Here is a 21,744-nt window from a genome sequence, read left to right on the forward strand (position 1 = left end):
GACAAGAGTGCTAAGGCAAGGCGGTCATTTGGGGTTGGTTGGCTGGTTGGTTGTTCAGTCGGCGTCGTCTGAATTGGAGATGGTTTCTGGAAATTTTGACGAGACGGAGACAGGCACAACGAGAGGCGGCGCGGGACGTGCAAAGAGGGATGTACTGGTACTGCGTGCAGGTCGTACCCCACCATCGAAAAACGCAGCGCAGCTCGCCCCACCCACATTGGTACCGTGGTGGCCCAGCTCCGTGTCACAAAGGTGCAAAGATTGGAGGGTGCAGGTTCCTCGCTTGTGGCGGGAGATGAGGTAAGCCAGTGGGGGTGAGTTTCCATGAAGCATAAAGCGGGCAAAGAGGTACGTACTTACGCACCTCCCTAGGATCCAGGCAGGTACCTAAGGGAAGGGAGGTAGGCAAGGTACCTAGGTACGATGGGGTGCCTTTCCAGCTGGAGCTGCAGCTGCCCCGCGATCACCCATTTCCTCAAGGTACCCAGGTACCTGCCTACCTACCTGCCCACCTACCTACTAGTAAGTGTCTGTCTGTCCTTACCTGCCTGCGTGTCTGCTGCTCTCTTTCCATTTATTCGACACGGGACTTCAAAGTGCGTCATGGGGTCCCTGGACGCGGGACCTCCCTTCCCTCGTGCTACTACACCGCAGCTGACTGGAGATTGGTTTGGAGACAGATGACTGGAGCCCTTCATCATAGCTACCTACCTGTATTCTGTCCTGTTCCTAGTCAGACTATAGCTGTCTCTCCCGATCCATATACATACACACACATACATACATACATGCATGCATGCATACAATACAAATATACCTACACCAAAGGACTCGACTCACCTGGTTGTCCCAAAAAGCACACCTTGTCCCCCCATTTGAATAGTAAAGAGAGCAGAGCCTCCTCTCGCCCTCTCTCACATGCATTACACCCATAGGCATTCTTCGACTCTCTAACAAAGACAAATACTTCACTACACCGCATTTCCCCCGCCCCGTCCCGTTGTCGACGCCTCAACCTTGTTACTTACTCCAGCCTGAAACCAGCATTCCTGGGTCCCGCCCTCAACCAGCTCTCCGAGACCGACCGCCCTACCTACAATCCGGTGCCGTCCACTCCGACGCTCCCGTCCTCTCGGTCGCCCTGACGTTCATGCACCGATAAAGATAAAGTGCTCCTCCTCCCTGCCTTGCGTTTGTCAAGTTGGCGTCCACCGTCCATCGCTCCAGCCAGGCTTGGGGACGACATTACAAACCGTCGAACCTCTGCCACGTCAACACCACCGCCTCTCGCCCTTGTTGGTCATCCCGTCACACTTTCGCCGCATGGCACTCGGCCCAGTCGCAAGCCATGGCTCCCAGCGGCCCTGACCGCAAACCCGAAAAGTCCTACCTGTCGTCCGCTGTCGACTCCATCAACCCGTGGGCCGGCGCCCGGAGCACAACACCAACCCAGACCCCCAAGGATCCTCCTCCGCCCCCCGTGCAGAGTCAAAACTCCCGCCCTGGCGACCACAGCATCACCCATTTGTACGGCCAGAGCATCAAGAGCTACCCCGCCGACTGTCCTCCTCTGAACGTGCTCTGGTACCACGCAACTGATGTAGGGGCGCCCACCCCATAGCCCACTCTCCCCCCTCTCCAAACAAACGGCCATTCGTCTTGCTCACATACTTCCGCCAGGTACCCAAGCGCAAACCCCAGTTTCTCCGAGACAAATCGAAACCTGCCGATGATGCCAAGCCTCCGCCCCAGCCCAAGAAGTTCGTTCCTTTTTCAAAGCTAGACTCACGCGCTATCGAGGCTACATACCAGCGCCTGCTTGAAGATTCGGAGAAGAGAAGAGGCGACCGGTCGTTGCGGAACGTGTCGGCGGGCTCGCGCCGTGGCCGCAGGGATACCGACGAAGATAGCAACCACAGCAGCTTGGAGACCAGCCCCGAAGGTGCCCAGGGCCCCAAAACACGGGTTCCCGTACACGAAGATTATCTTTTCGACGTCGACATCGAAAACCGAGAGCTATCCCCCGTCTACTGGCTCGGCCCTGTCTACGAAGTCCGCCGCGGTACCTGGTTTTATGAAGAAGGCTCGTCCTTACGGCCATGTGAAGAGAATCTGGCTTCGCAGTTGGAGGAGGGCTACCTCAAGGTCAAGCCCTGGATGTACCCGAACCCGAGGGTTCGCAGTGACTCCAAGAACAAGGACACGAAAACCAAGGGCGTGACCCCGAAAGCGTCCCTCGACAACCTCAAGACCGCCGCCCCAACAACTCCAACCACAGAGAGCAGCAGCAAAGTACTTGGACCTCAAAGCCAGCACCAGCCGTCGTCGCACCGCTTGTTCGGCGCCTGGATGAACAGCATCGCCACGTATCAGGACGCAAGCACAGCATGGCTCACGTCCGACAGCATGCTCTCATGGGTGACCTCCACCATGTACGAAAGATTCTCGGGGGGCGGTTTCATGAGTGGTGTCAAGCTGGTGAGGGGCTATTCCGATGTGGCCAAAAACAAGAAGGAGAAGCAGCCGTCCACCCCTACTGATGCCACTGCCACCTCACAGCTTGACGAGAAACAGCAAAAGCTGCTCAAGAGGAGATCTGCGCCGCCTGCTTCCGCGCCGTTTCAGTCCAATGACGACCTCTCACGTGCCGAGAAGAACGGCAACGAGGAGGACTCCCTTCAACAGCAGATCTCGTCACTAATGGAGGGAGCCGAGCGGAACCAAGAGGAGCAGGAAGAGGAGATTCGGAAACGCGAGGAGAAGGAGATTGAAAACGACTACAACGGCCAGCTTGGCGAAACTCAAGGACGCGAAATCGAGCATCTGGTTCTCGTCACGCACGGCATTGGCCAACTCCTGAGTATACGGTAAGTCTCGGCTACGGCGCGAGGAGCTCCAGGACTGACTTGAGCAGCATGGAAAGCATCAACTTTGTTCACGACGTCAATGTCCTGCGCAAAAACTTCAAATCCGTATACTCCAGCTCTGCGGACCTGCGGGCTCTGAACTCGGAGCTCGAAGATGGCCAGAGAAACTGCCGCGTGCAGGTTCTGCCTGTGTGCTGGAGGCATCTCCTCGACTTCCCCAAGAGACGGGAGAAGAAGAACGAGCTAGACATTGGTGATGCCGCTCTAGACGAGGACGAGTGTAAGTTCTGGCGGCCTTATTATTTCAGCGGCAAGTTATCTGACAAACGATATCCAGACCCTTCCCTTGAGGATATCACCATCGAAGGTGTGGCTTTCGCTAGGTCTCTGATTTCCGACCTCGCGCTTGATGTTTTGCTCTACCAAAGTGCCTACAGGGAACAGATTTCGGAGATTGTGCTGAAAGAATCCAATCGAATCTACAAGCTGTTCCTTGAACGGAATCCAGAATTCAAGGGCAAGGTCCATATTGTAGGGCACTCTCTCGGCTCCGCCATCATATTCGACATCCTATGCCGGCAGAAGGAGAAGCCCAAAGGGCAGGAGAGCCCCCGGAATCCTCTCCGCTTCTGGCCATCACAGGAGAAGGCCCAGGGTTCCCGGGATCGAGAGGCCAATGAGCTCCGGTTCGAGTTCGACGTGGAAGACTTTTACTGCCTAGGATCCCCGGTGGGCTTGTTCCAGATGCTCAAGGGACGGTAAGTTGACCGAGGTCACTTAAACGAGACCGCACGCTGACCTCGTTGAAGGACCATTTCAGCTCGCCACCTCGCTAACGCCCGTCCGTCGGAAAGTCCTCTGAATCCAGATTTGATGGATGACCCCTTTCTGGCGGCGACGCCATCAACTCCAGCCCACAGGATCTCTGCAATTACCGGGCTCCCTCACTCCGTGTCATCGCCCAAGGCCTCGCAGCTCTTCAACATCTTTCATCCCTCAGACCCCATCAGCTACAGGCTAGAGCCCCTGATCTCACCTGCCATGTCGACATTGAAGCCCCAGGTGTTGCCGTACACCAAGAAGGGCATCTTTGGCAACGTGGCCCAGCAAGGTCTGTCAGGTATCGGCATGAAGGTTGGACAGAGCGTCAGCGGGCTGTGGTCTAGCTTGAGCGCAGGGATCGCGAGCAACCTGCTCAACCGCAGTCTGGGCCTCAGCAACGAAGACGTAGCCAAGATGAACTCGGCGAATGCTCCATCTCAGGTTTCTGGAGCGGGGACCAACATTGCCGACGGCGGCGTGATCTCGGACGTGTCGAAGCTGGAGGCGAAGACCAACGAGCGGAAGAAACAGCTTGCGGATTCCAAGGCCATGGTCGGGCGTACCAGCATCAGCGGCAACGAGATGACGCTGATTGACGACGAGCTGGAGACGCTCTACTCCAAGTTCCAGGAGAAGCGCATGGATCTGCCCAAGACGGACGACGACGATGGCGGCAGGGCGGACTGGATCGAGGCAGAGCGTAAGGCGCAGAAGCTGCGCCGGGAGGAGATGAAGGTGCGTGCTCTTAATCGCAACGGGCGTGTGGATTACAGTATTCAGGAGTAAGTCGAGAGGGAAAGAGACCCCCTACCCCCTCTCTCAGCCATGAGGCGAGCGCTCGACGGTGTGTACTGACAAGCCCAACAGGAGCGTCCTGGACTTCAACCCGATGAACACGATTGCTTCGCACATGAGTTACTGGTCTGACGAGGACGTTAGCCACTTTATCCTCTCACAGCTTCTTTCTAACAGATCGCGGGCAGACCGCAGATAGACTTTTTTTTTTCCTTTTTTTTTCTTCCTTCACTTTCAAATCAGACGTGCTGGGCGGGGCAAGTCGGTTGATTACGAGGATTTTGTTTTTATTTCATAAAATAGAAGCATACATTTCTTCAAGTGACCCATTCGTATCTGGAGACTTTAAAAAAAAAAAATTCTTTTCCACTAGAAGACGCACTGGGGGGTATCTTTTGGTCGTTTTTCTGTTTGTTTTTAGCTGCTTAAACTGCTCAAACTACTCATGCGCGCAGGATGCCGGCGTCGACCAAGGCTCCCCAACGGGCGGGCTTGGTCCTGGCGACGTCCTCGGCCGTCTGGCCGGCGTCGGTGCGTAGGGCACGGATATCCTCGGCGGTGTCGTTGGTCAGGCGCACAATCTGCAGGGCCTCGGCGGCCTGGCGGGCCGAGACGGGGAAGAGGTCGGTGGGTAGGGGCGAGGCAATCCAGAGCAGCAGCCAGACGACCTCCTCGTGCTCCTTGTCGAGGGCGAGGTGCAGGGCGCTCATGCCACCGGCGAGAGGATCCTGGTAGCGGATGAGCTGGGCGAGCTGAGCGACGTCACCGGCGAGTTCCTCGTTGGCGTCCTGGAGCAGGTCGACGACACCCTGAACGTCGCCCTCGGCGCACATGAGGTGGTAGGCGCGGGCGGGACGGGCGTCGGGGTTGGAGGCGAGGTAGGCCTCCTCGGTGATGTTGGGGAGGATGTCAAGGGCGTCCTGGAGGCCGCCCTCGTTGACGTAGCGGGTAAGGATGGCGGTGCCGGGCGGGGTGTTCAGGAAGGGGTTTGTGACGGAGGGGCCCTGGGTGTTTGAGGGGAGGTACTTCTGGCACGAGGGGCAGTTGAGGGATATGGCGATGTCCTGGGACAGGTCCAGGAGGCATTGCCTGTTTGAATGGGTGAGCGAGTCTCCTCTGGGTCCGAGTTGGGCTTTCTTTCTCACCAGTGGAAGTGGCAGCCGCAAGGCAGCTCGAGGTCGTCGGGGACGGTCTGGGTGTCGTCGGCGGCGTGGCCCTCGTCGTCGCTCTCGGGTTCGAGGACGATGACGAGGGGGTCCTCGCAGGCTTTGCAGACGGCGGCCATGGTGATTTCTGAGTGAGACTGGAAGGATGAGAAGGGTTCCCGGGATGGCGGTACGCTACTCGGGGATTCGAGATGCTTGCTCGAATCCTGAGTTATGTGAAGCTCAAGATCAAGACGTTGAGCTGGATGTTCATGACCAGTGTGATGGTGACTGACTGCATCGACGTCAGAAAATTCGAGGTGGGGGGAGCGGGGACTGTGCATTTCTACCTTTGGTACTGTATGTGATCACGCTCAGTAGGTATGTTTACACAGTGCATTATAATGACAAGCCTTCGTTACCAGGTGACATCCCCATTTTGTTGCTACCTTAGCTACCTACTATGTACATACGGTAGGTGGTGTACTCCGTACCTAACTGGTAGTGTAGGTAGGTAGGCAGGTAGATGTTTGTACTCCCCTCATTCCCTGCACCTGGGGGTTCCAGAACATTGCCTGAATCGGCCTACGGACGAGGGGGGGAGGGGTCTAACAGGCAATCAGGGCAAGGGAGCACGGGCGTGTAAGTCGGGGTGGGATACAACCACAGGCAGCAAGCGTAGGTATCCGTAGTATTGTAGTATGTTGATCGGGCACCTTGCTCCAAGGTCGGGCAGGCGTGTTGGGCCATGTGAGGCCAGACGAGAGAGACAACGGTGGAGAGGCAGCAGCAGCAGCAGCAGGCGGGCCACATGAAGGAGGCGGACCCACGAAGAAGCAATGTGGTAATGTACTATTGGGTTGCACACATGTCGGTTCTGCAAAGGACTCGTGGATTCGCAGACCATATGTGTCTCGGTGCCTGGCGAGCCACGTGCGGGTGGAGGAGGAGGATATTGACTGCCTGCATGGGCCCGAGTTATGTTTGCAAACACGTCTCCGAGTCGTCTCGTTTATAAGTAGACGGACGGGCAGATGCTGCGAATACTGGATATACACCTGTACATGCGAAAATGATAGACTGCGACTGGGCGTACGTACGTACTATGTACGTTGGCGCGTTACGCAAGACGGAGGCTCGCTCGCTCACTCAGGCAATCGCATACGCACATGACAAGCTGTCGCCGCGTTACGCAAGTCGTTGTGGCTATGCTATGGCTGATGGCCGGACCTTACTAGGTACGTACATACTGCCAAGGTATCTGTCAGGAAAGGGACCCGCTTTGGGCGGATTGAATCAGGCTTCCCGCTGTATTTCTGTGCAACCCGACGGCCGTGGTTTTTGGCTTTGGGTTGCTTCGGGTGGCAGGTCTGGCATGCTTGTTATGTAAGCGGTCGCGACGGATGTACCCTGCCGCGCTCGTCGGGCTGCTAGGAACCTACATCGTGCCTGCCTACCCACTTCCATTTCCTGCGCTGTAAGGTACCAACCATCCGAGACGATGTACTTGTACGAATTCCGAGCCACGAATACATGCTGGCGCGCTTGTACCTGTACGGATAGATGTAGACACCCAATGTGCTCGGGCCAGCTAATGCCTGTACGATTACATCAATGGCCCCTCTCCCCGCCCCCGCCAACAGAGAACAAGCAAAGCGAAGCAGCACAGCACAGCACAGCACCTACGTAAGTCTCTATCTCTCGCATTCCCAAGGCACAGCACAGCGCAGCGCAACGCAGCATTGATTTGCGCAGCCTTTTGCCGGCCCGTTCAACCCTGTTCTTGAACCTTGACTTGCGGCGATGAGCAAGCAGGTGTGCTGCTCTCCTGTTATCATCATCATCAGCAGCAGCAGCAGCAGCAGCAGTATTAGTATTAGTATAGGCCTGGGTATAACATCTGCCTACGGATACCTACCTACTACCTACTTACCTGTATAATACCTGCTGCAGCTACATGTACGGCATCAGCTAAAGAGACCCACCCACAGTCTCTCTCCCTTCTCCGCTCCCCTCCTGTCCCTCCTCGCCTCCCCTTTCCAACTCTGACTTCTTCCTCTACACACACACAACCACCAAACGACCGAAGAGAAGAAAATAGAAAAAAGTCGCATCCTCGACTGTTGTTCCCGATTTTCCCCAAAAACACACTCCCCCGTCGTGAGGAACGGATACAGACAACACCACCTTGGCCGCGGTCCCAGACTCCATCACCGTCCGTGCGTTCCGGAGCTTCCTGCACCTGCACCTCATCTACCGCTCCGCTTGGTCCCTGATCAAACTGCTTGCTTCGCTTCGCTTCGCTTTACTTTCCCTCCGCGCCGAGCGCAATCTCGACACCAGGACAGGACCACTCCCCCCCATCATCCCTCTCTCCTGACCCTCTCCCGTCTTTGCCGACTTCACACTTTTTCTCGACACAGTCTTTGGCCTCGCCCATCTGTTTGCGCGCCAACATGAACGTTCTCAAGCTTCAGAGGTGCGCAACCGCAATCACCCCGCACTCTGCGATTCCCCAATTTACTCACCCCTCGCCCCCGAGCCGCCGCTTTGCTGACAGCTCTCTGCCTCTAGGAAGTATCCTCAGTTCCCTCAGGACGAAATCTACGGCCTGAGCGACGCCTTTCGCAAGCTCGACGTCGACGACAAGGGCTACGTCGATGAGGCCACTGCCATCAAGGCCACCCAGCAGAGCGAACGCCAACCCTACGATGTCGTACGACAGGCCCTCAAGGAGGTTGAACTCGACTCCTCCCGCAGAGTCGAGCTGGAGGACTACGTCGCAGTACGTCCCCCCCCCTCGGACCCCCCCCGACAGCCGGTTTCCGCTTCTTCTTCTTCTTCTTCTTTACTAACCCGATGCCGCCTCCTGCAGTTGATTGCCAAGCTCCGAGAGTCTTCCCCGGCCCAAAAACGCATGAACACCGGCCCTGGCGCCGCTCCTGCCAGCATCGTCGCCCAAGCCACCGGAAAAGTCAGCGGCCATGCCTCCAAGTCGAGCGTCGGCAAGATCCATGTCCAGGGCTCCAATGCCAACGTCACTCACACCATCAACGAGGACGAGAGGACCGAGTTCACTCGTCACATCAATGCCGTCTTGGCCGGCGACCCGGATATCGGAAACCGCCTCCCCTTCCCCACCGACACCTTTGAGATGTTCGACGAGTGCAAAGACGGTCTCGTCCTGGCCAAGCTCATCAACGACAGTGTTCCCGACACCATTGACGAGCGTGTCCTGAACCGCCCAAAGAACAAGAAGCAGCTCAACGCCTTCCAGATGACAGAGAACAACAACATCGTCATTGAGTCCTCCAAGGGCATCGGTCTGTCCGTTGTTAACATTGGCAGTGGCGACATTATCGAGGGCCGCGAGCACCTGATCCTCGGCCTCATCTGGCAGATCATCCGCCGCGGCCTGCTGAGCAAGATTGACATCAAGCTTCACCCGGAGCTGTACCGCCTGCTCGAGGACGACGAGACCCTCGAACAATTCCTGCGTCTGCCTCCCGAACAGATTCTCCTCAGATGGTTCAACTACCACCTGAAGGCCGCCAACTGGCCCAGACGGTAAGCTGCTTCTGTCCCCCTGACCAGGCCGGACGCACCACTAACCCTCCCCGCGCAGGGTGAACAACTTCTCCAGCGACATCAAGGACGGCGAGAACTACACCGTTCTCCTGGCGCAGATCGGTTCCGAATACGGCGCGACGAGAGCACCCCTCCAGACGAGAGATCTCTTGCAGAGGGCCGAGGAGATTCTGCAGACTGCCGACAACATGGGGTGCCGCAAGTTCCTCACGCCCTCATCGCTGGTCGCCGGCAACCCCAAGCTGAACCTGGCCTTCGTTGCCAACCTGTTTAACACCCACCCCGCCCTCGACCCTATCACCGAGGAGGAGAAGCTCGAGGTGGAGGACTTTGACGCCGAAGGAGAGAGAGAGGCCCGCGTCTTCACCCTCTGGCTCAACAGCCTGGACGTGCAGCCTGCCGTCCAGTCCTTCTTCGACGACCTGCGCGACGGCACAGTCCTTCTTCAAGCGTACGACAAGGTCATCAAGGGGTCCGTCAACTGGCGCCACGTCAACAAGCCCCCCGCGCATGGCGGCGAGATGATGCGCTTCAAGGCCGTCGAGAACACAAACTACGCTATTGAGCTCGGCAAGCAGAACCGCTTCTCGCTCGTCGGCATCCAGGGCGCGGACATCACCGACGGCCAGCGGACCCTGACCCTCGGCCTGGTGTGGCAGCTGATGCGCAGAGACATCACCGTCACCCTCTCGACTCTGGCGCAGCGTCTGGGCAAGAAGGAGATCACGGACGCCGAGATGGTCAGGTGGGCCAACGACATGTCCCGCAAGGGTGGCAAGTCGTCCGCCATCCGATCCTTCAAGGACCCCGCTATCGGCACCGGCGTCTTCCTGCTGGACGTGCTCAACGGCATGAAGAGCAGCTACGTCGACTACGACCTCGTCACCCCCGGCCACACGGACGACGACGCCTACCTCAACGCCAAGCTCAGCATCTCCATTGCGAGAAAGATGGGCGCCACCATCTGGTTGGTGCCCGAGGATATTTGCCAGGTCCGCAGCCGCCTGGTGACCACCTTCATCGGTAAGTCGATCCCCGCCCCTCCTTTCCCTTTGGTTTCGTGCCGTTTCCGGTGCTGACACTCCGTCACAGGATCTCTTATGGCGACGGCCGAAAAGCAGGGCTTGTAAACCGTCTTGGAAGAAGAAAAAAAAGAAGGAAAAAGAACCTCCCCTCCCCCCAAACCTCCTTTTTACTTTTTTATTTTTTAACGCGGCGCGAATGTGTCTGATGTTTCCCCCACGAGGATAGAAAAAGGCCAAAACTGCGGCGAGGCTTTATTGATCGTTTAGTTGAATGAATCCCATGATGAACTCCATGTATTGCGCTATCGAGCTTATTGTGTTTCTGGATGATTATGTGACTACGCATGCCTTGAGCCGCAATAGCAGGGATGAAGACTCAAGCATTGATTTGAACAGGCCGGTGATTGACAACCTTTTCTCCTTTCCCATCATACAGAAAAGAAAGCCTTGCGGCAGAACCCTGATAAGAGCCAAGACCTTTTTAGGGGGGGTTTTTTTAGAAGAAAATTGAAAAAGGAATAAAAGCAAGGGGGCGAGTAGAATCACAGCACGAGGTATAGACTGCACAGCAGGCTGGGCCCCGTGAGGAGGCCTGTCCAGAACATGACGTTGCCCAGGAGTCTGCGGCCTTTCAGCCACCGCGTGCGGCTCAGCTGGACAAGCTGCGCTCCGTTCCGTCAGCTTCTTGTTTCTTTTCACGAAAGAAGGGGGGGGGGGGGGGGGCAGAGGGCGGGAGAACCGTACAGGCAGCTGGCACATTTGCGCAAAGAGGAGGTAGCCCCTCAGCTTCTTAAAGATGCACCACATGACCAGCTCGTGGACGCACGCCGAGAGGAAGAAGGTAATTAGGGTCGCCGTGTGGCGGTTCACCTTCATCGAGGAGATGGAGCTGTGGTAGACGTGGCGGAGGAGGAAGATGTGGACGGGCCTGGGGAGGAGGGGGTTAGCTAGCTGCGTGCGTCTCAACTCCTCCCAGGGAATGATGGACTCACCGGTTCCAGTCACGGGCAAATTGGTCCCAGGAGACTTTTTTTTTGGTTCACTATTAGCAAGCCGCCACGCCGTGATTCGGGTCGAGCGAGACTCATAGGGGGAGGGGAGGGGGGGACGTACCGCTGTTCCACCAGGCGTCGTAGAAGCTTCGGTCCGCAAAGTAGGTGACTTCTGCGAGGATGTTGAGAATGGCCTCCCAGATGAGGTACCACACCATCTGCTTCGTGTCAGTCCCGCACGTAGTCTCAAGAGTCTCGAGCCTGCGTTGGCCCGGCCATCGTCGCTCACCAGGTACTCCATCAGGAACGGGAAGACGAGATCGCTCAGCAACCAGGGGAAGTAGCGAACGCGCTCGGATAAGGGCATTCCGGTCTCCTTCATAGCCAAGGTCTGCATCACGACGGGATCTATTGACCACGTTAGAGTTGTTGTATTCAACAAGATTTACATATCGGCGGGGCCGCAGAGCCAGGGGGGGGGGGGGGGGGATGATGAGGGGGGCTCACAGATGAAGGCCTGCGACACCATGATCATGACAAAGATGATGCCGAACATGGCGGCGGTCTTCTCGGCGACGTAGAACCAGTCAATGGAATCGGAACGCGGATACTCGAGCTCGTAGACCAAGGTGGGCAAGACGATGTACTCGTAATGGTTCTTGAGGGAAAGGTTGTTGGGGTACGCCCGCACAACGCTCGTCGCTTTGCCCCTCAACTCGTCCGTCAGGCCGTCGACCTCCCACCGGATGATGCGCTCAAACACCCGGATCTGGTCGGCGTCGAGGGGCCGTCCGGATCCGATGGCGTGGGAGATGCGGTCCAGGTCGGTCTCGTCGGAGCGGCGGACGTGGGCGGCGGACTGCCGGCGGACCTCCATCTCGGCCGCCGACGGCGGGTTGGCCAGGTGGGAGAGGTCGACGGCCGACGCGGAGGGGCTGGTGGCGGACCGGGCCTCGACGGGAGCGACTCTGTCCAGCTGCTTGAGCTTCGAGAGGAGCGACCTCCGCCGCTTGTAGGCCGAGGAGAGGTGGCCGTTGTAGAAGGCGTAGGAGTGCTGCTTCATGAGCATGATGATGGCGTGGAGGACGAAGAAGACGGTGTGCGTCCAGGGCCAGTCCCGGATGAGGGTGAGGCCGACCGCGCTGCCGATAAACACGGACTGCCATATCTGCCCCATTTCCCCGTGTGTAAGGCTCTGTCTGTCGCGAAACGAACGGGGGAAGGATTCCCACTCACATTCTGGACGATCCAGCCGAAGCCGTCCCAGTCCATGTAGCCGCCGAAGATGAGGCGTTGCAGGATCCAGCTCACGCCCGTGGCGGCGCACATGACGCCGTCGGACGCGAGGAGGACAACCACGTCGCGGCGGAACATGATCTTCATGATGTCGTTGGTGCCCAGAGGGCTCCCCGTCGCCTTCCAGTTGGAGGCGCCGATCTTGACGACGAAGAGCGCCACGGCCATCCAGAACAGCGTGTAGAAGCCGTAAAAGGGGCTGTTGGCCGTCTGCTGGTTCTGCCTGTCAAAGGTGGAAAACCGGCGCGTGAAGACCAAGTCTCTGAACTTGCTCGGCCGCGTTGGCCTCTTTGGGTCTTTCTCCTGCGGTGTGCGTGTGAGTCGCTAAGGTCTTTTTTCTTTCTTTTTCCCTCTCCCGCCCTTTCGTCATATCGGCAGAGCAAAAGCTTCTTGGCTTACCCTCTCTAGCCCCCTCCTGACGACATCGCATAGCTCGCGGTCATCGGGTGACAGGAAATATGCCTTGAGACGGCCGCTGTCGTCGCGAAGAAGAGACTCATCGACGCTCGAGGTCTCGGACAAGGTCGAGCCGTCCAGAGACAGCGTCCCGTCACGCTTTGACGGCGTGTTCAGTGACGGCGATGCGCCGGGACGGGCGGGCCGGGCCGGGGCCCGTTCCTTGCGTTGTCTTGCAGCCAGCTTCGGGTCGTCGTAGTCCTCCTCGTTTGTACTTTCCGACGGCGTCGTCGAGATGGCGCGCTCGCCGCTTGTAGCTTCCAGGGCGTCTCGCAACGGACGGGGCGGTTCTGGAGAAGCGGGCATTGAGACTTGCATGGATGCCGGCCTCGGGGTCCTCAAATGCGTCCTCGTTGTGTTTTGTATTGAAACGGCGGGAAGCAGTAAGTGAAGCTAACTCTGGCGTACGGCAGACAGTTGGTGGAAGTAGTACTCAAGTTGGCAGCGCGGGGATACTCTGATGATGCAGCAACACTCTTGTGAACCGAAGACGCCAATCCCCACAGTCGCTTCTTTGATAGAAACAATCGATCAGGACCAAGGACGCAGGAGAGTCAAGTTGTGGCAGGCATGTGTGGGAAAAAAGGAGAAACGATGGGCTTTTGAGGCCGATGTCACGACGGCTGGCTCGCCGCAACTGGGATGTGTGGCACGGATGTTGTACGGGTAAGTTTGCCAATGACTCGATGTTGTCGAGTACCGACTGTTTTCCGCAAGAGGGTAGAGGAACGAATTGTTGAGCAGAGAATATGGAGGTGTGCAGAGATGGGATGAAACATGAGCGGATGGAAGATGTGGGCTGGGATGTGGCAATGGCATGGTGTATACAAATAGCAAGCAAGCAAGCAGGCACAGCGTTGTTTGGATTTACGGATCTGCCGGGGCTTACTATCGCGGGTTGTCCGCTTCTTACATGCGCAGATGGGAGGCGATCTGTCGACCGCGGCCGACGGTTCCGCGGTGTCAGGTATGCACTACGACGTGAATACAGGCGGGTGGGCTCATGCTCGATTGTAGTTTAAGTTGACTACCGCGTAGAGTTTACTAGGTGTGGGTGAGATGCCGATTGAAAGTTGTCCGCTGGCACGCGCCCCTCCCGCCTCTTCCGCCGGAGACCGGAGATCAACGCGGAGCCGGGAACGATGAGGTGGCACCATGTGGATTCGTGCAAGTGGACTCTGACGAAACCGGCCAAAGCGGCAGAGACATGAGCAGGTATAGGTAGCAAGCTACCCCATATGTCTCTGTTCGTTGTCTCGAATGCTTCGATCGGTTAGGTGCTACGTAGTGTAGACGTTCGAGAAGGGAGGGAGCGTGACAATACCTACGCATTATATATTATATGGCAAAGGCATGTTTCTCCTCAAGAGCATGCATCACACACCATTCACCTCACGTTTGGCTGTTTGACCCCGAGCTCGGCAAGCGGTGGGTAGATGCGGTCTCTGTGCTGTTCCCTAGCAGTATATACCTGTAGTATGTAGGAGGCCGGAAACGGAAAGAGAAACGCCGAACCCGGGTCGTCCGTCTGCCAGTGTTGTTCCTGCAGTGTTCAGACATTCTATACAGTACCAGAGGCGCAACCCTGGCTTGTCGTTCTCCAGTTGCTCCCGAGGCGGCATGTGTTGTGATGCGGCAATTCTCGGTGAGGTGGATTCGGTCGGTCGGTCGGTTCACCTTTGGATAGGGAAGCTACTATATAAATAGTATACTCCGTATAAAGTAAACTGACAGGTACAAGTACGTACGATAGGCACCTAGGGTGGGTAGGCAAGTTTCCGGTCTTTGGTCTACCATGACATCACTCCACCTTGGCTACCTTGGATAAAGTATCCGTACCTATTTGCCTTTTGTAAAATGGGTAGATACCTATTATTGAGTCAGTAGTCACTACTGTATACGACTTGACGACGTTGCGGTGGAGGCACCTGCCAGCGCAGCGCGTTTCGAGCCTTCTGGAAGCCGAATACGGAGAGAGGCCCCAGCGTGCATTCCACTGCTCGTTAGGAGGATCCGTACACCAGGTAGGTACACTACACTAGTACTAGTACCTACCTACATAATGCATGCGCGCGCGTGCTTGTCGTTACGTAAGCCGCCCGAGTCCTCGACCTCCGGGCGCGGTAGTGCTTCCACCAATCAACCAGGCCATTCTGAGTCAAAAAACGGGGCTGAGACCTGATTGCGGATTCGTTCCTCTGCTTCTTCGCCGTCCAAGCTCACTCGCTTGCTGGCTCCCGTCCCGTACCGAAATCTTTTTTGCTGCGCCTGGCCGATCCGACCGACCGACTTCTTTCTTCTCCTCTTCAAACAAAAACCATCACCAAACAACCACCACGCGCATCCAACTTCCCCGTCACGTGGCTCTGTTCCATCAGGCCCTCATCATCGCTGCATCTCCATCGCGAGACGACACGCCTTCCCTTCTTCTTCTCCTTCTTGCTCTTCTTCTTCTTCATCTCCTTAGCTAGCTGAACCCTTTCTATTTCGTTTTTGTCTTTGCAAGCCAAGTCAGCACAGCAATCATGTCGCGCGGTGGCACCACCTTGTACGTGACTGGCTTCAGCCACGGAACTCGCGCCCGAGACCTCGCCTACGAATTCGAACGGTATGTCAACTGAACACCAGAAAACCACTCCCACGTCGATGCCTCCCTCCGTCCTGTTTTTACGGCACGCGAGACCCATTCCGACGTTTTCGATATCTCATCTCCTTGCCTCGCTCGCTCGCTGCCTCCCCGCCCACCGCCTCCGTCCTCCCGCACTTTCGCACTCGCTGCTCCTGTCTCCAGCATCAAATATGCTTCCCTCGTCCTCCGTCCTCCGTCCCCTCGTCGATGCGTCCTGTCCTCGTTCGCTCCGGCTGCCTTACAAACCATCGCCCGTTGTCCGCGCCGCCGTGGCCTGCCAGCGCTCCCGTGGCAGCTCGAACAACACCAGCAGGTTCTGCTATGCCGACGACGGCCGACGTCTTGTCCACAATGACCAAACAAACCGGTTCCCCATGTATGTATCGACATGCTGACGTTCCGACTTGACGATAGCTATGGACACCTTGTCCGCTGCGACATCCCTGCACCTCGATCGGCCTCCAGCAGACTGTGAGTTCTCTCTCTCCACTATCGCTTCCATCCTATGCCCAAGTCGAGTCTGACCTTTTTTCCCCTCCCTCAGGTTCGCCTTTGTTGAGTACGAGGATCGTCGCGACGCTGACGATGCCTACCATGAGATGCACAACAAGCGCATCGGCCGTGACGACATTCTGAAGATCGAGGTGAGAAACAGACGCCCAGGCTTCGATGGTCAGTGGGTCTTGCATGCTGACGACGTACGTTCTGTAGTGGGCTCGCACACCTCCTAGTGCGTCGTGGCGATTCGACTCTGGCCGGGATCGTGAGCGCGCTCCTCGCCGCTCTTCTCCTCGTCGTGGCCGCTCTCCTTCTCCCCGACGCAGCACCCGCGACTACTCTCCCAAAAAGGATGACCGCCGGGACCGCGACCGTGACTACGACCGCAGCGACCGACGCGACACTCGCGAGCGTTCCCGCAGCCCTGACCGACGGTCCGTGCCCCCCCGCCTGACAACGCAAACAGACGAGCAAGTGATACTGATTTGAGAACAGTGACCGGGACCTCAAGGACGACCGTGACGACCGAGAACCCCGTGAGAACGGTACCAACGGTGACGACAGAAAGCGTACGTTGTCCCCAACGACGGAATTTTGCTTGCAGACACAAGACTGACCTTGACGTCGTCGTAGCCCTGGACAGTCCCCCTCCCGCCCATGATGACCTGGATGTTGCTGCGGAGTGATAAGTATACTTGGCAATTTCTCTTGTCGGGTTGTGCACGGCTATGCCAAAAGTTTTCTGATTCCCTCTCCTGGTGTCCTACCTATTTTATCATTTGAATCTGGATCTGTAAAGTGTCCTCACCTTCTGGGAGCTTTTTTAGGCTCGATGCGACCGATTCGGCTTGTTCGAGCTCCGCGCGCGAGGCCTGGGCCATTCGACACCAAGGCAGCACTCGCGCTGCCAGGCACATCGGAACATCGACCATCGGCGGGATCCCCCCACCCCTCCGCATTCGGCGACGAGTTCGAGACGACGCGCGATTCTGGCAGGCGGCCGGTTTGATAGCATTACCCCTATAGTAGTTTAGAAATTGAATGTAGGTCTTTGCAGAAGCACTTACTCGTGTAGCCTTTGTACGTGACAAGTGGGAGATTCGTCTCGTCTCCTCACCGGACTGGAGACAGGACGGTCGTTGTCGAGTTGTCGGTTGTGCAACGTAGGAGCCGCGGGAATGTTGGTATCAATGTACCATGTCTTCAGCAGCTCAATGTTGTTGGAAACCGGCCTCGTCAGCACTCGCAGACGAACCCCTAGAGAAGGGGGCGGTGAGGGTCCAGTCAATAACGACGCCGTGCAGATAGGTAGGTGACCTTGTATTTAATTCGCCATCCACACCGCGTCTGGCGTGGCCCGCGTCACGATGGGCTGTCCAGCAAGCAAGCACACGGTGGTTTGCCCGTGTTCTTGAATAGCACCATGTTAGGCAGGCTGTCGTAGACAAGTCCGTTCGTTGTACGCGATGATCGGTTAGTTTATGGGAGGCGGCTCTCGGCATCTCCCTGGTTCGTGGAGATGAAGCGGATCAACGTTTTGACGAGAGCGGAGATATTTGAGGTTCTTTCTTCCTCGGCACAGTCGAGCTGCCAAAAGCTCACTCGCACCCGCACAGTCCTTCAAGGCGTCGTTGGTGAAGCGGGGAAGATGGAGGCGGGGGTGGGTGCCCCTTCTTTTTTTTTTAATTTTTTTTTTTTTATCTTCCCCCCCCCTCTCTTTTTCTTTTTTTGAAGCAAGAAAAGAGAGACGCGCTTGTCGGCGTTGATAGGAACAATCCGGAGGAGGGGGGAAGGGTATTCGGTAAAGTGGCTCCGATGTAACCCGGATGAAGCCGAAGTCGAGGAGAGAAAAGGCGGCTTCCGGAGCTTGAAGGAGGAAAGGACATGTCGGATTAGCAGTGACCGGCTGTCCCTGGTTGGAGAGTGTGTGATGTGGCTCGTAATCTGACACGGAACGGGGTCGACAAGAACGGCATTGTTACAAAGAGTTTTGGATATTTGGGACTGCTCAAGTGTCGCAGCATCTCGTGAGGGACAGCTCCTCAAACTCGCATTGCATTCAAGCAGCATTCAAGCCAAGCATGGCGCTAATTGTCAGTCCCGCGGGAGGGTGGCCTCGAGATTTTCGTGTATTCCTGTCTTATCATCTGCCATGCCAGCATGCGAGGGGGCTCCAGTCGTTAGACTGCAAGCAATCCGTCGTACTGTTTGTTCACTGGACCTACTTAGCTAGGTAGCGTACATTCCCTCCCTCCCCCGGCCCAGGCTTTTTGTCGTCATGGGCGTGCAGAAGAGTGAGCAAAGCAGAGAGAGAGAGAGAGAGAGAGAGAGAGAGAAGGTCGGTCGGAGAGCACTCCCACGGGCCAGCTGGGGTTATCTAAAGTAGCGGTTCGTGACGTCTTTTTTCCCTGTTCGTCTCAAAGGCTGCCCTTTCGGTTTGGAACTGACTCTGTCAGCGGGCAACGGGGATGCCGTGGTTGGTTCCCAGCAGTGTGTCACTTGGGTCTCTTCCAGGTAGGGAGGTACCGGTACTTGCGCTTGTCCGCCTCACCTACCAGGTACCGCGGGTAGTCAGTGAATGCTAATGGCGCCACTGTCACTAACTGCTCCGTGGGTCTATACCTACTGCCTTACCTACCTACCTACCCGCCTACCTTACCTCGCTGGTAGGTACACTACATACCACTTACTTTACTAGGTACCTAATTACAGGGAGCTGAGTTCTGGCATCTGCATCTCATCTCTGATCTGCGTCTGCGTCCGTGTATTGGTCGTCCGGTGTCTGTCACGACCGACCAGCTTGCTGATTCCTTTCTTCTCGCGACCTCGTCTTCCGCCCCTCATTGACTGCTTTGCTTCCGCAGTCAACGGCCTCGGCACAAAAGCTCCCCTTTTCTCGAGCCACCTGTTTCGCTGTCCGTCTTTCGGTTCCTCCCCTTCTTCGCCGACCGCATCGACGCTCGTCTCGTCTCCAACCATTCGCGAGCCTCGACCTGCCACTCTTCCCTTTCCCTCGCCTCTGACGACGACGACGACGCGCGCCTCTACCCGATTATCGTTGACTCGAAGAAATACACCATTCGCCAAGCAAGCGCTCTCCCGCCCCCTTCACCGTCGACGAAGCTTCCTTTCCATGCCGTACGACCCTTGTTGTTGACCCTACGTCCATCTGCGCCTTAGCCGCGGCATATGGGAGACACCCTTGACCAACACCTTTGGCCAGAAAAAAAAACCGCGATACGCACTCGACCACCAACACCACTCTCGTCGACCGTCCCGACTCGACCACGAGACGCCTCTGATGCTCGGAAAGCCCCCCTCTCCCTTGAATAAACCCTCGATTATGTCGTCGTCGCTGTTTTCCATCTCCTCTTAGACTTGACGGATATTCCTTCCGATCTTCTTTTTTGGGTCATTCTTTTTTTGGTTTTTGGGAGCACGTTTCCTCCCACCCCTGCTCCTCCGTCTTTTATCCAGGAGTCGCAAATCTTTCTCGACACACGACGCCTCCCATACCATCCACCTGGGACCCTTAAATGCAAGCAACGCCATAGCAACAAGGTGGCTTCAGAGGTTCACCAGTGTGGTCGTCAACCAAGAGTCCTGCGCCTGCACCAAATACACACATACCCCCGCGCTGCTCCTTGACCAGAGCCTGAAGTCATGTCGTCTGTAAGTGTACCTACCACCTACGTCCAAACTCACCTCTTGCACCGAATCGTCCCCTCCGGCACTTGCCCCGAGGGCGAGGAGAAGGTGGAAATCAGGGCTAGAGCATATAGCTGACGTCCAATCTTCGTTTTTAGTCCCCGAACAATGCGGCAGTCCCTGCCGCGGCTGCTCCAGCTCCGCCCCCTGTCCCGGTTCAGTTCGTCCGCCTTCGCGAAACTGTCTCCCAGCCTGTCGTTGCAGCCTTCTGCGCCGGAGGTGTTGCCGGTGCCGTCTCCCGAACCGTTGTTTCGCCTCTTGAGCGACTCAAGATCTTGTTCCAAATCCAGAGCGTTGGAAGAGATGCCTACAAGCTGTCCGTTGGCCAGGGTCTAGCAAAGATGTGGAGGGAGGAAGGCTGGAGAGGTTTCATGAGAGGCAACGGAACCAATTGCGTCCGCATTGTGCCCTACTCTGCTGTTCAGTTCGGCAGCTACAACTTCTACAAAAGGGTGAGTACCAGCCTCTTTGGTGGCCTGGTTCCTTTGCCAGCCCTGGACAGATGCCTTGTGCGACTGGCACAACTTGCGCGCATCCTCGTGTGAAGGCGTGGGCTAACGGCTTGCAGAGCATCTTTGAGTCGACCCCTAATGCAGACCTCTCTCCAATCGCCCGTCTAACCTGTGGCGGTATGGCTGGTATCACGTCCGTCTTCTTCACATACCCGCTTGACATTGTTCGCACCCGACTGTCCATTCAGTCTGCGTCCTTTGCCGAGCTGGGCCCGAGATCCGAGAAGCTCCCCGGCATGTGGGCTACTATGGTCAAGATGTACAAGACTGAGGGCGGTGTTTCTGCACTGTACAGAGGCATTGTTCCTACCGTCGCTGGTGTCGCTCCCTACGTAAGTGTTTTATCCGCTAGGCAAACACGCCCCGTCCATCCAGACAGCTCTGACATTGCATGGACAGGTCGGCCTCAACTTTATGGTCTACGAATGGGTTCGCAAGTACTTGACCCCTGAGGGCGACAAAAACCCCAGCGCTGTCCGGAAACTGCTGGCTGGTGCCATCTCTGGTGCCGTTGCCCAGACCTGCACCTACCCCTTGTAAGTTGCGTTGAAGATAAAGCCGATGCTGGCCCTGCTGAACAAAGACGATAGCGATGTCCTGCGCCGAAGATTCCAGATCAACACCATGACGGGTATGGGCTACCAGTACAAGTCCATCACTGATGCCGTCAAGGTCATTGTTGCCCAGGAGGGCTTCAAGGGCATGTACAAGGGCATCGTGCCCAACCTGCTCAAGGTCGCACCCAGCATGGCCTCGAGCTGGCTCAGTTTCGAGTTATGTCGTGACTTCTTGGTCACTCTCAAGCCCGAGGCCGACTCTGAGACGCCCATGTGATGTGGAGGGCGTCGCAGAACTTACTTTACAGGATTCCTCTCGGCTCGGCCCAAGCCCTATTTGAGCGGGAGGATTATGAAAAAGGATTGAGCATGGAGAGGTTGGGTTGTTCTTAGACAGTGGCTCCGTCGGGGCTACAGCGGGGCAGAAAGACTGCCTCCCCGGGCTGTGACTTCCATCCCGGCATTTTATCCATCAGTGTTTCTATAATGTATTACAACAAGACTCGCTCGAGCATTTAACAGGGCTGGCAGGAGCTGCCGCTACCTGCGCACACTCACAGCATGGGAGGGCTGAACCTACACACCGGCATCTCAAGCGGACCGGTGCTGCAGGGCCGGCCTAGATAGACCAAGGATTGCCTCAATACAGGACGTGAATCTAGTCTCTTGCACGTTGGTGAAGTGGTCATGTTGTTTCACTCGAGACTGTGATGGTACAGCAGTGCTTATTGCCTCTTGCTTTTCTTTTCCTTTCTCTCTCTCTCTCTCTCTCTCTCTCTCTCTCTCTCTCTCTCTCTCTCTCTCTCTCTCTCTCTCTCTCTGTCCCCCTCGTTCTTCACTCGCCACTATAGGTA

General features: G+C 56.7%; 6 protein-coding genes across 6 annotated transcripts; 4 read left to right on the forward strand and 2 right to left on the reverse strand.

The window, feature by feature from the left end:
• Nucleotides 1-1,348: 1,348 nt before the first annotated feature.
• LY79DRAFT_520355 (DDHD domain-containing protein) lies at nt 1,349-4,683 on the forward strand (the record flags this gene model as incomplete). Its single annotated transcript, XM_060555230.1, has 6 exons — nt 1,349-1,600; nt 1,681-2,867; nt 2,915-3,147; nt 3,205-3,625; nt 3,677-4,471; nt 4,557-4,683. 6 exons carry the CDS (start codon nt 1,349-1,351, stop codon nt 4,681-4,683), a joined length of 3,015 nt encoding a protein of 1,004 aa, XP_060411655.1.
• Nucleotides 4,684-4,827: 144 nt separating this feature from the next.
• LY79DRAFT_560989 (uncharacterized protein) lies at nt 4,828-5,926 on the reverse strand. Its single transcript, XM_060558381.1, has 2 exons — nt 5,630-5,926; nt 4,828-5,573 (listed from the first exon to the last, which is right to left on the reverse strand). Exons 1-2 carry the CDS (start codon nt 5,767-5,769, stop codon nt 4,928-4,930), a joined length of 786 nt encoding a protein of 261 aa, XP_060411656.1. The 5' UTR covers nt 5,770-5,926; the 3' UTR covers nt 4,828-4,927.
• Nucleotides 5,927-8,085: 2,159 nt separating this feature from the next.
• Nucleotides 8,086-10,347, forward strand: LY79DRAFT_592080 (CH domain-containing protein; the record flags this gene model as incomplete). The annotated part of the gene is made up of 5 exons (XM_060561369.1): nt 8,086-8,108; nt 8,204-8,414; nt 8,505-9,196; nt 9,255-10,240; nt 10,310-10,347. 5 exons carry the CDS (start codon nt 8,086-8,088, stop codon nt 10,345-10,347), a joined length of 1,950 nt encoding a protein of 649 aa, XP_060411657.1.
• Nucleotides 10,348-10,768: 421 nt separating this feature from the next.
• On the reverse strand, nt 10,769-13,304 carry LY79DRAFT_692002 (MBOAT family protein; the record flags this gene model as incomplete). The annotated part of the gene is made up of 8 exons (XM_060564759.1): nt 10,769-10,904; nt 10,987-11,170; nt 11,235-11,268; nt 11,356-11,452; nt 11,524-11,642; nt 11,742-12,402; nt 12,471-12,833; nt 12,930-13,304. The coding sequence occupies 8 exons, from the start codon at nt 13,302-13,304 to the stop codon at nt 10,785-10,787; spliced, it is 1,953 nt and encodes a 650-aa protein (XP_060411658.1). The 3' UTR covers nt 10,769-10,784.
• Nucleotides 13,305-15,241: 1,937 nt separating this feature from the next.
• LY79DRAFT_561008 (uncharacterized protein) lies at nt 15,242-17,202 on the forward strand. The gene is made up of 6 exons (XM_060558382.1): nt 15,242-15,594; nt 16,030-16,086; nt 16,160-16,259; nt 16,327-16,547; nt 16,609-16,682; nt 16,747-17,202. Exons 1-6 carry the CDS (start codon nt 15,512-15,514, stop codon nt 16,797-16,799), a joined length of 588 nt encoding a protein of 195 aa, XP_060411659.1. The 5' UTR covers nt 15,242-15,511; the 3' UTR covers nt 16,800-17,202.
• A 2,426-nt stretch (nt 17,203-19,628) lies between these two features.
• LY79DRAFT_299144 (mitochondrial carrier domain-containing protein) lies at nt 19,629-21,446 on the forward strand. Its single transcript, XM_060552275.1, has 5 exons — nt 19,629-19,785; nt 19,920-20,273; nt 20,390-20,665; nt 20,733-20,869; nt 20,924-21,446. Exons 1-5 carry the CDS (start codon nt 19,777-19,779, stop codon nt 21,165-21,167), a joined length of 1,020 nt encoding a protein of 339 aa, XP_060411660.1. The 5' UTR covers nt 19,629-19,776; the 3' UTR covers nt 21,168-21,446.
• The last annotated feature ends 298 nt before the right edge of the window (nt 21,447-21,744 follow it).

The sequence above is a fragment of the Colletotrichum navitas genome, assembly GCF_030913465.1.
Source record: "Colletotrichum navitas strain CBS 125086 chromosome Unknown LY79scaffold_53, whole genome shotgun sequence".
Taxonomy (NCBI): Eukaryota; Fungi; Ascomycota; class Sordariomycetes; order Glomerellales; family Glomerellaceae; genus Colletotrichum; species Colletotrichum navitas.

Excerpts from the sequence above, each read along its gene's own strand:
- LY79DRAFT_299144 (XM_060552275.1), top strand. Across the intron at positions 20,274-20,389 it reads GCTACAACTTCTACAAAAGG|AGCATCTTTGAGTCGACCCC; the intron begins GTGAGTACCAGC and ends AACGGCTTGCAG. Across the intron at positions 20,870-20,923 it reads CAGACCTGCACCTACCCCTT|CGATGTCCTGCGCCGAAGAT; the intron begins GTAAGTTGCGTT and ends CAAAGACGATAG.
- LY79DRAFT_561008 (XM_060558382.1), top strand. The coding sequence starts at position 15,512 with ATGTCGCGCGGTGGCACCACCTTGTACGTGACTGGCTTCAGCCACGGA. Across the intron at positions 15,595-16,029 it reads CTCGCCTACGAATTCGAACG|CTATGGACACCTTGTCCGCT; the intron begins GTATGTCAACTG and ends ACTTGACGATAG. Across the intron at positions 16,087-16,159 it reads CGATCGGCCTCCAGCAGACT|GTTCGCCTTTGTTGAGTACG; the intron begins GTGAGTTCTCTC and ends CCCCTCCCTCAG.
- LY79DRAFT_560989 (XM_060558381.1), bottom strand. The coding sequence starts at position 5,769 with ATGGCCGCCGTCTGCAAAGCCTGCGAGGACCCCCTCGTCATCGTCCTC. Across the intron at positions 5,574-5,629 it reads TGCGGCTGCCACTTCCACTG|GCAATGCCTCCTGGACCTGT; the intron begins GTGAGAAAGAAA and ends CCATTCAAACAG.